At 38.4% G+C, this 15,473-nt stretch overlaps 3 protein-coding genes across 14 annotated transcripts in view; 1 reads left to right on the top strand and 2 right to left on the bottom strand.

The window, feature by feature from the left end:
• Positions 1-47: 47 nt before the first annotated feature.
• The window catches only part of tas2r200.1 (taste receptor, type 2, member 200, tandem duplicate 1), a 15,572-nt gene continuing 146 nt past the window's right edge, over positions 48-15,473 (bottom strand). The window contains exons 2-5 of one of the 10 annotated variants that reach the window (XM_073909823.1): positions 15,106-15,407; positions 8,700-8,808; positions 3,743-3,769; positions 48-3,365 (exon numbers count right to left, since the gene is read on the bottom strand). In XM_073909823.1, the coding sequence (XP_073765924.1) occupies positions 2,269-3,336 (1,068 nt within the window). In that variant the 5' untranslated portion in view covers positions 3,337-3,365; positions 3,743-3,769; positions 8,700-8,808; positions 15,106-15,407 and the 3' untranslated portion in view covers positions 48-2,268. Of the gene's footprint in view, positions 3,366-3,742; positions 3,770-7,637; positions 8,158-8,699; positions 15,408-15,473 lie in introns of those variants that run through there. The other 9 variants (XM_073909825.1, XM_073909822.1, XM_073909824.1 and 6 more) reach the window with 9 other exon arrangements.
• tas2r200.2 (taste receptor, type 2, member 200, tandem duplicate 2) lies at positions 5,249-6,211 on the bottom strand. Its single transcript, NM_001020505.1, has one exon. It carries the CDS (start codon positions 6,209-6,211, stop codon positions 5,249-5,251), a length of 963 nt encoding a protein of 320 aa, NP_001018341.1.
• The window catches only part of p2rx7 (purinergic receptor P2X, ligand-gated ion channel, 7), a 22,044-nt gene continuing 14,612 nt past the window's right edge, over positions 8,042-15,473 (top strand). The window contains exons 1-2 of one of the 3 annotated variants that reach the window (XM_068222891.2): positions 8,042-8,253; positions 8,605-8,718. In XM_068222891.2, the coding sequence (XP_068078992.1) occupies positions 8,135-8,253; positions 8,605-8,718 (233 nt within the window). In that variant the 5' untranslated portion in view covers positions 8,042-8,134. 3 annotated transcript variants of the gene reach the window in all.

Raw genomic sequence — 15,473 nt, 5'->3', positions numbered from 1 at the left:
AAGTTTTGAAGGTGAAATGTCTAAATGCAGGAGTCAAAAATGACAGTCACTGTAACAAAAGTTTATATACAAAAACATTGTCAGGCAAAGAACAAAAATCATTTATCATTTAAATCATTTAAAATAATTTTTAAACCTTTGAGGTTTCGTGTTCTGTTAAACACAAGAGAAGATCATTTGAAGAATGCTGGTTGCTGGTAAATGATGACAGAATTTTCATTTCATGAACTATCCCTTTGATGATCACAGTGCAGCACAAAAAAAACTCATTAAATCTTTAGAAATTTGCCATTATCCTTTAAACTGCTATTTTTTTTATCTATTTGTAAACAAGGAGTTCCAGTAGTTTCAAATATAGTACTATCACTTATTGTTTTAGATGTTTTCTTAAGGACAGGGCAGAATAAGTATTGTTTTAATTTAACATATCTGTTAAACTGAATAATAACGAAACCTTATTTGATCACACTTTGTTTTGTTTTTATTTTAAGCATTTATTTTATTTTGTTTGTTGAATTTAAGTTACATTGCAACTAATTCTCATTAAATTCTAACTAGACTGTTAGTTTGGGGGTTAGTTTAAGTTGACATGTACTTGCAAAGTTTCTTAAAGTCAGTTAAATGTTTGTTGAAGGAGTATATCAACATTTTAAGCAGACAGTCTACTAATACTCAAATGGACCATCAAAATAAAGTGTTTCCCATCATTTCACCTGAATTTTGATTGCACTTACTTACATTTATTTAAAATCACTTTTGTGTAGTCTTTGAGTGTGAGGCAATGCTCAGCATTTCAGAAACAGTTTTCATGTGGAATATTTTATTAATATTTATCACAGTTCGGTAAAATAACATAAACTAGATACTAATGTAACATTTATCTCTACATTTAAATTACCAATTAAATTAAAGCATTCCATTCATTAAATCAAAGACATATTCGTTACACAATATTATGAGAACAAATTTGATGTTTTTCTACATAGACAAGTTTCCAGTTCCAAACCAATCACATGTAAAAATCAGGTGGCGATTTTGTATGAATTCTGAGAAAAAGTAGCATACAGCTAGTAGCAGTATCCTAAACATAGACATCACACATCACTGAGGCGTAGCTGATGAAAACGGGGAAAACCATATGAATGAAATACAAATTAGGAGAACTTTTATTTTATTTTACAGATTTACTGCCATGTATATCAGGTCTTGCTTTAAGCTACTAAAATGTGAATAAAAGTCACTTTGTTAAACTTACAGCTTTAAATGTTTACAGAACAGAGATTGAGGTCTTATAATACAATTCAAAATAGTAAATACACCTGTGAATTTACACTTTTGAATTGCATTATGGTACTTTTTTTTACAGTGACATTAAAATAGCATCTGCTTTTTAGTATTGTAGTCTGAATATTGTAAATAAAAACATGAAGAACTACTGTTTATGTCCCCTTAAAGCTTATTTCTACCTAAAATAAAATATCCGCTATTAATTTCTCACCTTCTTGTCGTTCCAATCCCCTTAGACCTTTGTTCATGTTTAAAATGACAAATGACACAATTAAGATATTTTAATTGAAAATCCAAGAGCTCCCTTATTCTCATAAGCAGCAATGGCCAGGAGATGTTCAAAGTTTAGAAAATGAGCCAAAAACATTGTCAAAACTGACTTCAGTGGTTCAACTGTAATCATTTAAAAGCTAAAGCTCCCTAAAAACAGTAAAACCAACTTTTTTCACCAAGGTTTTCTCCTCGAACTTGGTTGTCAATTTAGGCATTTACTGCAGGATATACAATGTATTGCCATTAGAGTCAGCATTCCGTATGCCGTATTCCCGGGACACATTGGCAAACCAAGATGTTTTTACAGTTTTTCTTTGGCACACAGAATTGTTCTTGTAGCTTTATAGTATGATTATAGTTGAACCACTTAAACCACATGAGATTTTGACAATGTTTCTGGACCTTTGCTATCTATGTAGGTGAAACGGAGGCCAGCTAGTAAGTGCTGTGCAGGTAAACCTGACTCCTCTGACCTCTAAATGTGCTCTAGAGACAGACGCTAGAGACCATGGTCTTTAGCCTCCTTGTTAGAGCAACCAACTCCAATGCAGAAGGTCGCCGGTTGGACACCATCTCTGAGCGGGTTGGGTGACGTAGGACCGGCGGGGTTACAGATGGTCAGAGAGCTCTTAAATATATTAATTAGTGTTCTGAAGATGAAGAAAGGTCTAAGGGGGTTGAATTTCGCTTTAACTAAACTGCACTACATCAGACATCCTGTGTCACAACTGTCTGACTTTTGCTAACTGGCTCCTTTGCTTTCCTGCAACAGAACAGACTCCAAAGTTTATCTTTCAGATACCTGTTTGATGCCGTCAGTAGCACTGAAGTCATTCCACAGTAAAAAGTAAAGGCACTGACTAGGGCTTGATATGTCATAAATGCCCCCAAAACCTTTATAATGAAATACAATGCCACCATAAATAGAGTGGACAGATAAACTCCCACCAGAGAGATGGTGAGTTTGCACACCAAGAGATACGAGTCGGATCCCTGCACCTGCGTCTGGTTCTTCTGGAGTGCCCGTGTGTGGGCGCAGAGGTGGACCACCATTCTGACAGAGGTGGGCAACATGATCATCAGAGGGATCGGGCAGATGAGGAGCAGGACAGCGGCTGCGTATGCATTTATGTCTATCTGTAGAGTGAAAGTCGGCTGTGGACAGGTTGTGATATTTGTCTCGCTGATATTTTTATCCGCTGAATCTGGAAGATCGAGGCTGAACGCTGGAAGGAATAGCAAGAAGGAGAACAAGCAGCTCAACGTCACCGCAGTGTTGATCACAGTTGAGATGTTCTTCTTCAATGTTCTGAAGATCTCAGAGGAGAAATTCACAACTTTGATGCAGTAGAAAAGACTCAGCCAAGCAATGGCCCAGAAGCTGATGAAGCCGCAAGTCATCATTAGATACATTTCAAAACGGAGACCGAGAGGATATGGCTTGATGCACCAAATGTGGGCATTCAGAAACACACTAACCACCATGGCGAGAGTGGAAAGTACCAAGATGATGTTGCTGATGGAGATGACATCTAGGATTAAGCCCACAGTCTGAATGGATCTGGTTTTTACTTGCTGTTGTAAGCTAAAGATAAGGTTGAATATGTTTCCAGAAACACCGACAACCCCAACTCCAACGAAAAAAAGAACGTTCCCAACGTCGGTGCTCATCTTTCTCTTTAGAGTCCTGCGCTGATACTGTATGACATCTGGCAAGATGCATGTTATCTTATGTAGAAATGGGGAATGATCCTCATATGCAAAGTTGCTTTGCATGAGTTAATGAGAGCAGGCTTTGGTCCAGGCTGGAAATACAAATTAGGTTAAATGGCAGAAATGCTGATTAGAGGTCAGATTACACAACACTCTAAGTACTTTCTTCAGTGATGGTGAACCCATGTCACGTCACTTAGAGACACTGAGACTACTTTTTTTTTCACATGCATAACATGCATAACAATCAATTGAATGTTCATGTAATCAGCTTCAGGAATGTTCCAATTCAAAACCTTGTTTGTTTCCTATTTAGGCATATCTTAAAATGTATTTTGTTTAAAGAATTGTTTGTGTATGATTTTTCGAAAGAAATAAATCAATTTTAGGCATATATTTAGAATAATTTAAATACATTTACTATATTCAGATGTCCTATAAGATGTAAGGATTTATGTTTTTCACTCACAAAGCTTCTCCATTGTCATCTGTATGGCTTAATAAAGGAGGAAAGTATTTTTGTGAGGCTATGGTGTAAAAGCATTGTAGAATAAAAAAAAAGTAAACTCATAGATTGTTCTGTGTCACGATCACCAGCGATATAACCTTCATGAATCACTGAAGAACCTTCACATTTACATGAACTACAATCCTGTCTCATAAGTACTAATCCAGTCATGCACCACTTACACACCTGGTCTAGATCCTCATGATTGCAAACAGACACAGCTGAAGCTGTTTAGAACTGATTACATGGACTATTTTATACAGTGCGCACACATACACACACACACTCTTCATGGCTGAGTCTTCTTATACGGCATTGTGGATATTATGACGTGGTTTAGTTTTCTTGCCTTGCTTTCCGCGTTTGAACCTTGCTTTGTTTTGTTTCTTATGTTGTCTGCTGCCTGCCTTTTTGGCCATCAGTCTGTTTATGACTACAACTCTCCGTTTCCTGTGTACATCTGTTTGCCACTGAGTAGACCGTTCCTTGCCTGACCATCCTGCTAATAAACTCTGCATTTGGATTCACACCCTCTTTGTCAGCATCCCTTCACATTACAATATGTGAGGTAAATTGCGTCTTATAGCATGTCAATACAAGCTCAATCAAATTAATATACACTACTGTAGACAACAAAATAGAGAGCAGAGATACAAAAACTTAAGATTACAAAAACTTTTTTCTATCAGAAACTAAATAAGCAGGCTGCCATTTAGCTAAAATAATAACTAAGCAGTCATGTTAATTCCATTATAAAAGAAATTGTTAATTAAGAGATTTGTTTTATGATGACATTAAAATAGCAGGATTTGTAGGGATAGGGATTTGTGAATACGTCCCCCTAGTTTTAGAGACGGACCGTTTAGAAACAGGTGATTAATAATTATATGCACATAAACTTTTGGCTGCCCCCCCCCCCCCCCCCCCCCCACTTTTATGTCCGATATGCCTCTGATAGCAGATACGTTTTTGTGAAGTGGTCTAAATCAGGGGTGCCCAAACTTTTTCTTATGAAGGATCAAAAACCAAACGAGATTGAGGCTAGTGGGCAGAAGGTAAATAAAATAAATAACACAATTACACTAGTTTTTGCCTTGATTTGCTTCTGCATAGTCCTCTATTCATCAAGTGACAGTATTTACATTTTTAAAAATCAGATTCATTTCCAACATTTAATTGAAACGTTTAATTTCAGTTAGCTTTTTTTGCAGCTTGGCAATAAAACTAACACAAAAAAAGAAAAGAAAAAGAAAACATCAAATTAGAATTGACGATCTCTGTGTTAAAGGCATTCACCCAAACCCTCTCCATCATTCTCACTCTCCTCTCAGGTGGGATGGTGGGCCAAATCAAAAGTTACAAGGGGTCCACTTTGGCCGTGGGCCCTACTTTGGGCATCTCTGGTCTAAACATTATAATTCAGAAAAAGGAAAAAAAAAAAAACATGAAACTCTATTTTTCATCACATCAAACATCCCCTGTCACAACTGTGTGGCTTTTGCTAGCTGGCTCCTTTGCTTTTCTGCAACAGAACAAACTCCAGAGCTTATCTTTCAGATACCTGTTTGAAGCCGTCAGGAGTGCTGAAGTCACTCCACAGTAAAAGGTAAAAGTACTGACTAGGTATTGATATGTGATATATGCCCCGATTAGCTTCATAAGGATGAACAAAGACACAAAGAATAGGTTGAACAGATAAACTCCCACCAGGGAGATGGTGAGTTTGCACACAAGGAGATATGAGTCGGATCCCTGCACCTGCGTCTGGTTCTTTTGGAGTGCCCGTGTGTGGGCGCATAGATGGACCACCATTCTGACAGAGGTGGGCAACATGATCATCAGTGGAATTGGGCAGAGGAGGAACAGAACAGCAGCTGAGTATGCATCTTGGTTCATCTGAATAGTGAAAGAAGGCATTGGACAGGTCACATTACCATACGCATTGTCATTTTGTTCCGTTGAATCCACAGTATCAAGGCTGAACAGTGGGATGAAAAACAAGCAGGAGAACAAGCAGCTCAGCAGCACCGCAGTGTTGATCACAGTTGAGATGTTCTTCTTCAGTGTTCTGAAAATCTCAGAGGAGAAATTTACAACTTTGATGCAGTAGAAGAGACTCAGCCAAGCAATGGCCCAGAAGCTGATGAAGCCGCAAGTCAACATTAGATAAATTTCAAGACGGAGATCAAAAGGATATGGCTTGATGCACCAGATTTGGGGATTTAGAAAGATGCCAACCACCATGCTGAGAATAGCCAGTGCTAAGATGATGTTGCTGATGGAGATGACATCTAGGATCAAGCCCACAGTCTGAATGGTTCTGGTTTTTACTTGCTGTTGTACAGTGAAAATGAGGTTGAATATATTTCCAGAAACACCGACAACCCCAACTCCAAGGAAAAAAAGAACGTCGCCAACGTCGGTGCTCATCTTTCTCTTCAGAGTCCTGCACTGATATGACATCTGGCGAGATGCGTGTTGTCTTATGTAGAAACGGGGGAATGAATCTCGTATGCAAACTGACTTTGAATGAGTTAATGAGAGCAGGCTTTGGTCAAAGCTGGAAACACAAATGAGGCAAAATGGGAAAAATGCTCCATGCTCATTATAGGTTTGATTACAGGTTGGAATTTGTGAATAGTTTTTTTGTGTACTATCTTTACTGATGCTAAATGTATGCAACAATCAGTATTGAATGATCATGTTATTAGCGTTTGAAATTTGCCTAGTCAAACCTTGTTTGTTTGCTATTTAGGCATACTTGGGTATATTTTGGGTAAAATGTAGTCTGAAGAATTTTACTATTCAAATGTCCTTAATGTTCTGATGCCATCAAAATAAATGCAAAACTAGGATAAATGATACATCTGCTTTGCACATCTAAAACCGCTCATTAATCAGATTGGTTACTAAAACTGTCCCTGCAGGCACAGGACGTCAACATGACGCTATTTTGATGTTGTACCCTAACGTACCCCAACGTTGTGTGGACGCTGGATTATGTATGGAAATAAAAATCAAGTTGACATCAGAACCCAACATCAGGCTGATGTCAATGTCCAACATAAAATCAACCAAATACCAACGTCTAATCATGCTACACCTTGATGCATGGACGTTACCACCATGACATCTATCAGATGTTGGATTTCAGTCAATTTCCAGCACAACCTAAAATCAACCTAAATAACAACGTAATTTGACGTTGTTAGCCTATTGGACATCAAAATAATGTGTCCTTAGATGCTGGCTAGACATTGAATTTTGTTCACCTGACGTTATGACCTAAATCTAATCCAATGTTGACATCTTATGATGCTATGTGCCTGCTGGGATGACTTCTACTAAACATCATCGTCCTTGATTTAAAAGAGAGTATATAAAACTGCAAAACTGAATTTTTTAAAAATCTATTTCAAGCAAATTGTAAATTTGTAATAGTCATACACAGGCCCACAATCTGAATTTTAAAACAATATGGGTGTCAGAACGACTCAAGCCATGGGACAAGTAAGCCACATAAAGGATCTCTTTATGAATGTATTGCACAGTTACCAAAAAGCCTGCAAGAACTGCAATTTACACAAAAAACACCAAAAAGTGTACTGTAAAAACTGAAAATGTAATGTATTCACTGTGGTGTTGTTTGAAGTCAATCATCTCTATATTTTAGTCTGTATCATTTCAAATATAAAAGATTTCGAGCAGAATGTTTTACACTGAAAATAAGTGGGAATTATATATATATATATATATATATATATATATATATATATATATATATATATATATATATATATATATATATATATATATATGTATATATTTTTTCTTTCTTTATTTATTTCTCTTTATTCAATGATTAAATTTCAGAAGAGTTAAGAAAGCAATATTTGGTGGATCAAATTTAAAAACATTAATTATTCTTATCAATTGTTATTCTCAGGAAGATAAATGCATCTTAAACAACAATGTTTTATTTAAATTTGAGAAGAAAAGTTGAGACCGAACAAAATACTCCAGAGAAACAACGAATTTCAAGTGGACTCTTCATTTCCCCATAGCTGCCTGTAGCAGACAAATACAATCGCTAGAATAATTTTTCAATTCATTTCAATCACTTTTGCATCCTAACATGATCCCAAGATGAAGGTCTGCATGAATGCTAAGTCAATTTGAACACAACACACTCAGTGTATCTCGTTCTCCGCCCTAAGAACGAGTGTATTATTATGGCACTGTAACTGTCCTCCCTTGACCATGTGACCTTCTTCTTCTAGTGCTCGAGCTCTGCACAGCAGCACTCCGCAGTCATCGCTTCTGTCCTTCCCCTCTGTTTACAAAATCACCGCCATGCCTTGCGTTTTGCTGAACCTCTGTGAATACGACACGCAAAAACTCGTCAAAATCAAGAGTGTGAAACTTGGCTCACTGAAATGGACGTTAAACGGAGTGATCTTGATGTTCATTTGGTAAGTGTTTCTCCATATGTCGCCCCCACATCGTCCAACAAGAGCTCATTCATGTACATTCTTTGCCAATGTGCCTTTTTTCCACACATATTATGTTGTGTTTAAGTGTTGAACCCACAAAATTAACAATGGTTTTATTATAGTAAAAGTGTAGAAACAATGTTTTTTTTGTAAACAAACTAGCCTATTTGATTTACCACGGTGTTACTACAAAAATATGCTAAAAACTTAGTGTAACAAAAATATTGATGAATTTTGGTTACAATTGTACCATGTAATTACAATTTATATCATTGATATAACTTCCTCATTTGGTGTCTCAAGCCAGTCTTAAATGTCTTTACTTTCCAGTATCATGATGTTATGGAATAAAGAATACCAGGAGTATGATTTTGTAGTGAGTTCTGTCACCACAAAGGTTAAGGGAGTTGCAAAGATTACCTTACCAGAAGTTGGAGACGTTGTAGCAGACCCCATCCGAATGATGGCCGAAACTTTACTGATGTTTCAAGTTGCTTTATTTACATTCCTTTACTCTTGAAATCACCGTAAGAGCTGAGCAAAACAATACAAAAACATACATCAGCATTCTTAGATATCTTCACAAAATATGTATTTCTCACTAACAATATATGATGAAACAAACCTTATGCCTTTTCGGGGGGTTGCTGATTAAACTTGTAAACAGTCCTTTTCAGTACGAGCTCTAGTTAAACTGTTATGAAACGTCCGCTTTACCTTCTGCTCTCTCATTTATTTTCTGCTCTGAAAAACGGATTTCCTTTCAAAATAAAAGTCCCCCACAAATAATAGAAATTAAATGATCTTTAAACATGAAGAAATGCAAGATAACACCTTAAGTCTGTTACACTCCCACCAAATTATCAATGTTCCTCAAACATAACTAATTTCCAATTATAACCCTCTTTGGAAGTGTATAAAGTGCAATAAAGTCCCATTGAAAATGCATTCACTCTGCTTCCAACAACAAGACCAACTTTTGAGCGGGTCTATCTACTATTGAGATTTTATGCATTCTTTCTCCTTTCTTGTTTAATCTCTTGTCGCCAAGTGCTACTTTGGCTTTTCTTACAAGTCCATCCGGGCTCAGAACAGTCTCTATAATTCTCCCTAGTCTCCATTCACTCCTAGGCAATGTTTCTTCTATATCCATGACCACATCACCAATTTGAAGGTTCCTTTTTGGAGCATGCCAGCGTTGCCTTGCAATGATATTGTGTAGATACTCCTTTTTCCATCTGCTCCAAAACTGTTCAGTAAGGTACTGCACACGTCTCCATCTCTTTTTTGTATACATATCCTCTCTAATGAACTTTCCTGGTGGAGGCAATGCTGTGGTGGGCTTCATGGTTATCAGATGATTGGGTGTGAGTGGTTCTAAGCTCTTGGGGTCATTCAGATTGTCAATCGTAAGAGGGCGACTATTGACTACTGCCATGGCTTCGTAAAATACAGTGCGCAATGAGGCATCATTAAGCCTGCCTGCTGAAAGGGTGATGGTAGCATTAAGAACGCTCCGGACAGTTTTGATTTGACGCTCCCATACACCCCCTGCATGACTGGAATGAGGAGCATTCAAAACAAAGTCACATTGTTTGTTTGCAAGAAAAGTTGTGAGGCGTTCTGGATCGAGTTCTTGCAATGCTGAATTCAATTCATTCTTTGCGCCTATGAAATTGGTACCTTGGTCACATTTTATTTGCCTTACTGTGCCTCGAATTGCAATAAAGCATCTCAGACTGTTAATAAATGCATCCGTCGACATGTCTTCTAACATTTCAATATGAATAGCTCTTGAACACAAGCATGTTAGAAGCAGACCGTACCTCTTGTGATGTTTTCTCCCTTCTTTAGTCATGAATGGACCAAAGCAGTCCATGCCACAATACATAAAAGGCGGCGAAGGCTCTACACGTTCTGAGGGGAGATCACTCATCCTCTGGCCTTCAGCAGATCTTCTCATCCTTCTGCAAGTCACACAGTTGAGAATGTAAGATGTGACCACTCTGTTTATTCCAGGTATCCAATAGCCGCATGATCTGATATTATTGATTGTGAAACCCTTGCCTTGATGCTTTACACATTCATGGCAGTGTGCAATAATCAACTTTGTAACATGGTGTTCCTTTGGCAGGATCCATGGATGCTTGAATGCGTGAGTATATGATGAGTGATCTAATCTGCCTCCCACCTTGATTATACCATCTTTGTCTATAAAGGCATCCAGATGATGAAGTTTACTGTGACTTGGAAGTCTTTTTCCTTGACTCAACACTTCAATCTCTTTCTGATACACTTGCCTTTGTACTCCTTTTAGAATCAAGCATTTAGCATCTTCTTGTTCACTTACGGATGCTGGTGAATTGGTTTTATCTTTCTTAATCCATCTCAGAAGGCGTGCAACAGCTTTGATAGTCTTAGACCACGATGAGAACTTGGACAATCGGTCTACAAGATCTTTATTTTCCATGGTCTTTGTGTGTAATGTCTGAATTTTCTTTACCTCTGGATCTCCGACTGGGAGGTCTGGCACAACATTTGTGGTTGTTATTTCCTTTTCCCACAAAAATGAAGGCCCAGAGAACCAATTAGATGAAAGCAGCTCATTGATTGTTCTCCCTCTTGAAGCGTTGTCTGCTGGGTTTTCATCTGTTGGGACATACAGCCATTGATTGGGTGTTGTACTTTGACGTATTTTTTGGACTCTATTGGCTACAAATGTGTGGAAACGACGGGCATCGTTATTAATGTAACCCAAAACTACCTTTGAGTCAGTCCAAAAGAATTCGTCGACATCAATGAGGTTAAGCTCTTCTCTGAGTATATTGCTCATACTGACTGATACTACAGCTGCAGTTAGCTCTAACCTGGGTATTGTGATAATCTTTAAAGGAGAAACCCGGGCTTTGCCAATAAGAAAAGAGCAATGAATTTCATCATCCTCATTTATCATCCTCAGATAAGAACATTGACCGTAACCACAGGTACTCGCATCTGAGAAATGATGCATTTCTGTTTTCACTACTTTTCCGAAATCAGCAGGTACATAACATCGTGGTATGTTCACATTTTCTAGATTGACAAGGTCATTGTGCCATCTCTCCCACCGTGGCTTGAGTGCAGGGTAAAGTGTATCATCCCAGCCAGTTCCTTGGCGACACATTTCCTGTAGGATTCTCTTGCCATTGAGAACAAATGGAGCTACAAATCCCAAAGGATCAAATATGGAGGCAACAGTGGATAATATGCCACGACGTGTTGTAGGCTGACCCTTTAATGGAACATGGAATTTGAAACTATCACTCTGTATGTTCCAGTGAATTCCCAGAGCTCTTTCGAGTGGCATTTCATTGAAGGTGAGATCTTTCGTTTCAAAGTTTACAGCACGTTCTGATTCTGGTATGCTTTGCAAAACTGTGTTGTCATTTGATACGAACTTGTGAAGTCGAAGACCACCCTTTGCACACAGCTCCCGTGCTTCCTTTGTCAACTGTATAGCCTTTTCTACTGTTTCTGCACTTGTAACTCCATCATCAACATAAAAATCCCTTGTGATGAACTGAGCGCCTAATGCGTGTGATTGGCTGTACTCATTGGCTAAATATCTTAGCCCATAGTTTGCACAACCGGGCGAAGAGACTGCACCAAATAGATGCACTTTCATTCTGTAATCTTGAAGAACTGAATTTGTGTCTCCATCTTTCCACCATAAGAAGCGCAGATAATCACGATCCTTTTCCTGAACGTGAAATTGGTGAAACATTTTTTCAATGTCACATATCACTGCAATAGGATGCCTTCTGAACCTTACAAGGACTCCTGTGAGGTTGTTTATCATGTCTGGTCCTGATAGTAAATGTTCATTGAGACTTGTACCTTTGAATTTTGCAGAGCAATCGAATACAACCCGTAGCTTATCTGGCTTTTTTGGGTGGTAGATCCCATGGTGAGGTATGTACCATTTTTCACCACTGGTTCCCTCATCATTTACCACTTCTGCATCACCTCTGTCAATAATGTCATTCATGTAAGTGAAGTAGTCTGTTTTGTATTTCTCATTTTTGGAAAACTTCTTGTTCAGATGTTGGAGTCTGATTGATGCAAGTTCTCTGTTGTCCGGCAAGGATGGTCGTTGCTTAAATGGAAGAGGCATTTCATAATGTCCTAGATAATTTTTCTTTATTCCTACTTAAAGTTTGTCTAGGAACATGATGTCCTCTTGAGAGACTGTCTTGTCATTTACTGTGATGTCCTTAAAGTCTGATTCAAGTATACGGACTGCATCCCCAGGTGTCATAGCTGGTATCTCCTTTGTAGCTATCCTTTGACAAAGACTGAACCCTGTTGATTCATTGATACTTGGTATGGAGCAGCCCACAATACTCCACCCTAAATCTGTTAAAATTGCATATGGTTCCTCATTTTTACCTAGTATGACTTGTCTTGGAGCTAGCACTCTAGGGCAGTTATAGCCAAGTAGTAAGCCTACTTCACAATTGAGTAGAGGTGCCATTTCGTCAGCAATTCCTTTCAAGTGACTCCAGTTCATTGCCGTTTTCTGTGTTGGTATGTGATCATAATTAGCTGGAATACACTCCTTTGTGTATACAGGAGGAAGACTGATATGTACTGAGGAACTGTACCCTCTCACTTGAAGATCCGTTACTCGATTGCTTCTAATAATCTCATTGTCTCCCATCATGGTGGTTAGTTTGAGTTTCACTGGGTGACTCTCTACTTGCAGTGTATTACTAATGTCTTCATCAATAAATGTAGTGTCACTCTGTGTATCTAGCAATGCATACACAAGCTGTTCGTTGGATGGATTTTTAACTGAAGACACCCATACTGGTACGATCATCGATGTAATGACTGACTGACTTTCTCTTGTGATATTAAGTGACATGGCATTAGTAGTTTCACTTTCAGTTGCATGCACATTGCTTACCATGGGCAATGGTCGTTCTCTGATTCCGTCCTTGTCATAATTGTAATCATGAAGACATGTGGGATGTCGTAACTTGCATACATCACATGTGTGTCGACGACGACACTCCTTAGCATGGTGGGACGATTTTAAACACCCGTAGCAGAGTTTGTTATCTTTCACATAGGCTCTTCTGTCTTTCAGAGACTTCTCCATGAATTTCAGACACTTATGAAGTTGATGACTGTCATCCTGACACAACATACACTGTGTTTTAGTCACTGTAAACTTTCCTTTGACTGTTGATTGTGTGTCATTGTTTACACTTGTTTGTGTCTTAAAAACAATTGCTTTACTTCTTTTAGTTTCCTTTGACATTCTTCTCTCATAAGGTGACTCGCATGAATGAAGAGCATGTAAAGAAGTGATGGGATTACACATAATTTCTGCTTCTGTTGTCATGAAATTGACAAAGTCATGGAAACTTGGAAACTCTTTGTCATCCATAAGGGTTTTTGTGACCTGACGGTTCCATCTGGAAGCTACCCAGTCAGGTAGTTTTTGCACCAGCTTCTGGTTTTCTTCACAGTCATTTAATATTTCCAGACCTTTTACATGTGGTATGGCTTGCAAACATGCATTTAAAAAGTCTGAAAATGTTCTCAAACCTTCTGCGTCTTTGGACTGTATTTTAGGCCACTTAGACAGCTTTTCTCTAAACGCTCTTTGTATAACAAAGGGCTGGCCGTACCTTTTATTAAGCTTGTCCCAAGCGTCTTTGTACGCTTCTTCATCATTTCGATAAAAGGTGCCCTCAAGATACCTATGCGCTGAGCCACTCACATACTTTTTCAAATAATAAAGCTTGTCAGCTGCTGAAATGCCCTTTTTACCTATTAATAACATAAATGATGACTTCCATTCCACAAACTGTATTGGGTCTCCGTTGAACACTGTAGGCTCAGGTAGGGGTAACCTGTTTATGGCTATGCTGTCCTGAACTGCTTGAGCAAGGTGAGACACTTCACTGAGCGATGCTGACTGAAGAACATAAGATTCCTGAAGCTGCCTTTCATTTGTCGGCCCCTGCTTTTCACTTTTTATTGACTGATTTCTTGTTTCCTCCTTTATTTCTTCATCATAGGATTTTACTCTGGCACGAGCAACCTCTATATCCTTTTCTACTTGCAAACATTCCAGTTCAAACCTTTGAGTTTCTAACTCTTTTTTGAATTGCTCTTCTATATTTCTTAATTTTTCCTTTTGTTGCCTTTCTGCTTGCATCATCTTGTATTCAGCCTCCTTTGCAGCCAGCTCTGCTGCAGCGTCTGCTCGTTTTCTTGCTGTACGAGAGGATCCAGAATGGCTGTTGACACTCATTAGTGAAGCACTGGAACCAAATATAGAGCGAGCGTAACTGTGTGCTAAAAGTTCACTTAGACGCCCCCTTTCTCTTTCTGCATCATACTCATCATCTACATTTGATATTTTTTCCAACACTATTTTGACAATGTCATTGGTCACAGCATCACATGCATCGATTTTACGTCTTAAGTCAGCAGCAGGAGTAATAAATTCCCTTATATCGATGAAGATTTTCATGATACCATTCCTTTTATCCTCAAGTGAATCAGCGATATCTGCAAGCTGCTTGTCAGATATGTCAGTTTTTAAATCCTGCCTTGCTTTACGAGCATCTAACTTCCATTGTTCATACAAAGTAGTTAATTTTTTTTCTTTCTTTCTACATTCCTCTTTTTGATAAGCAAGCATTTTCTCTGTTGGTATACGAGAACGTTCTGAACGTCGAGGGAGTTCTGTGCTCTCTTGTACATGACACTGTTCTTCTGATGTATTTTTGTCTTTTTGTTCAATTGCTCCTTTTATATCTGTTTCCATATTACCTTCATTTTCCATTTGGAGCGGCCTCTCAGATTCTTGGTCATCTTCATCCATTTCCATATTGAACTCGTACCCTTTTACGTCTCAGCTCCGTAGACCATCACGCTCTATGCTGATTATAACTCACTGCAATGCCCTTTCCGTCGTCGCGTTATATCCGTCCGCCTGCGCCTGCCGCGAGGATCTTAATCAGCGAAGGTGAAGCTCTTACTGTAGCAGACCCCATCCGAATGATGGCCGAAACTTTACTGATGTTTCAAGTTGCTTTATTTACATTCCTTTACTCTTGAAATCACCGTAAGAGCTGAGCAAAACAATACAAAAACATACATCAGCATTCTTAGATATCTTCACAAAATATGTATTTCTC

This window comes from Danio rerio, chromosome 8 (genome assembly GCF_049306965.1).
Source record: "Danio rerio strain Tuebingen ecotype United States chromosome 8, GRCz12tu, whole genome shotgun sequence".
In the NCBI taxonomy this organism is placed as follows: domain Eukaryota; kingdom Metazoa; phylum Chordata; class Actinopteri; order Cypriniformes; family Danionidae; genus Danio; species Danio rerio.
The sequence above is the reverse complement of the archived record's forward strand: the minus strand, read 5'-3'. Positions and strand labels throughout refer to the sequence as shown.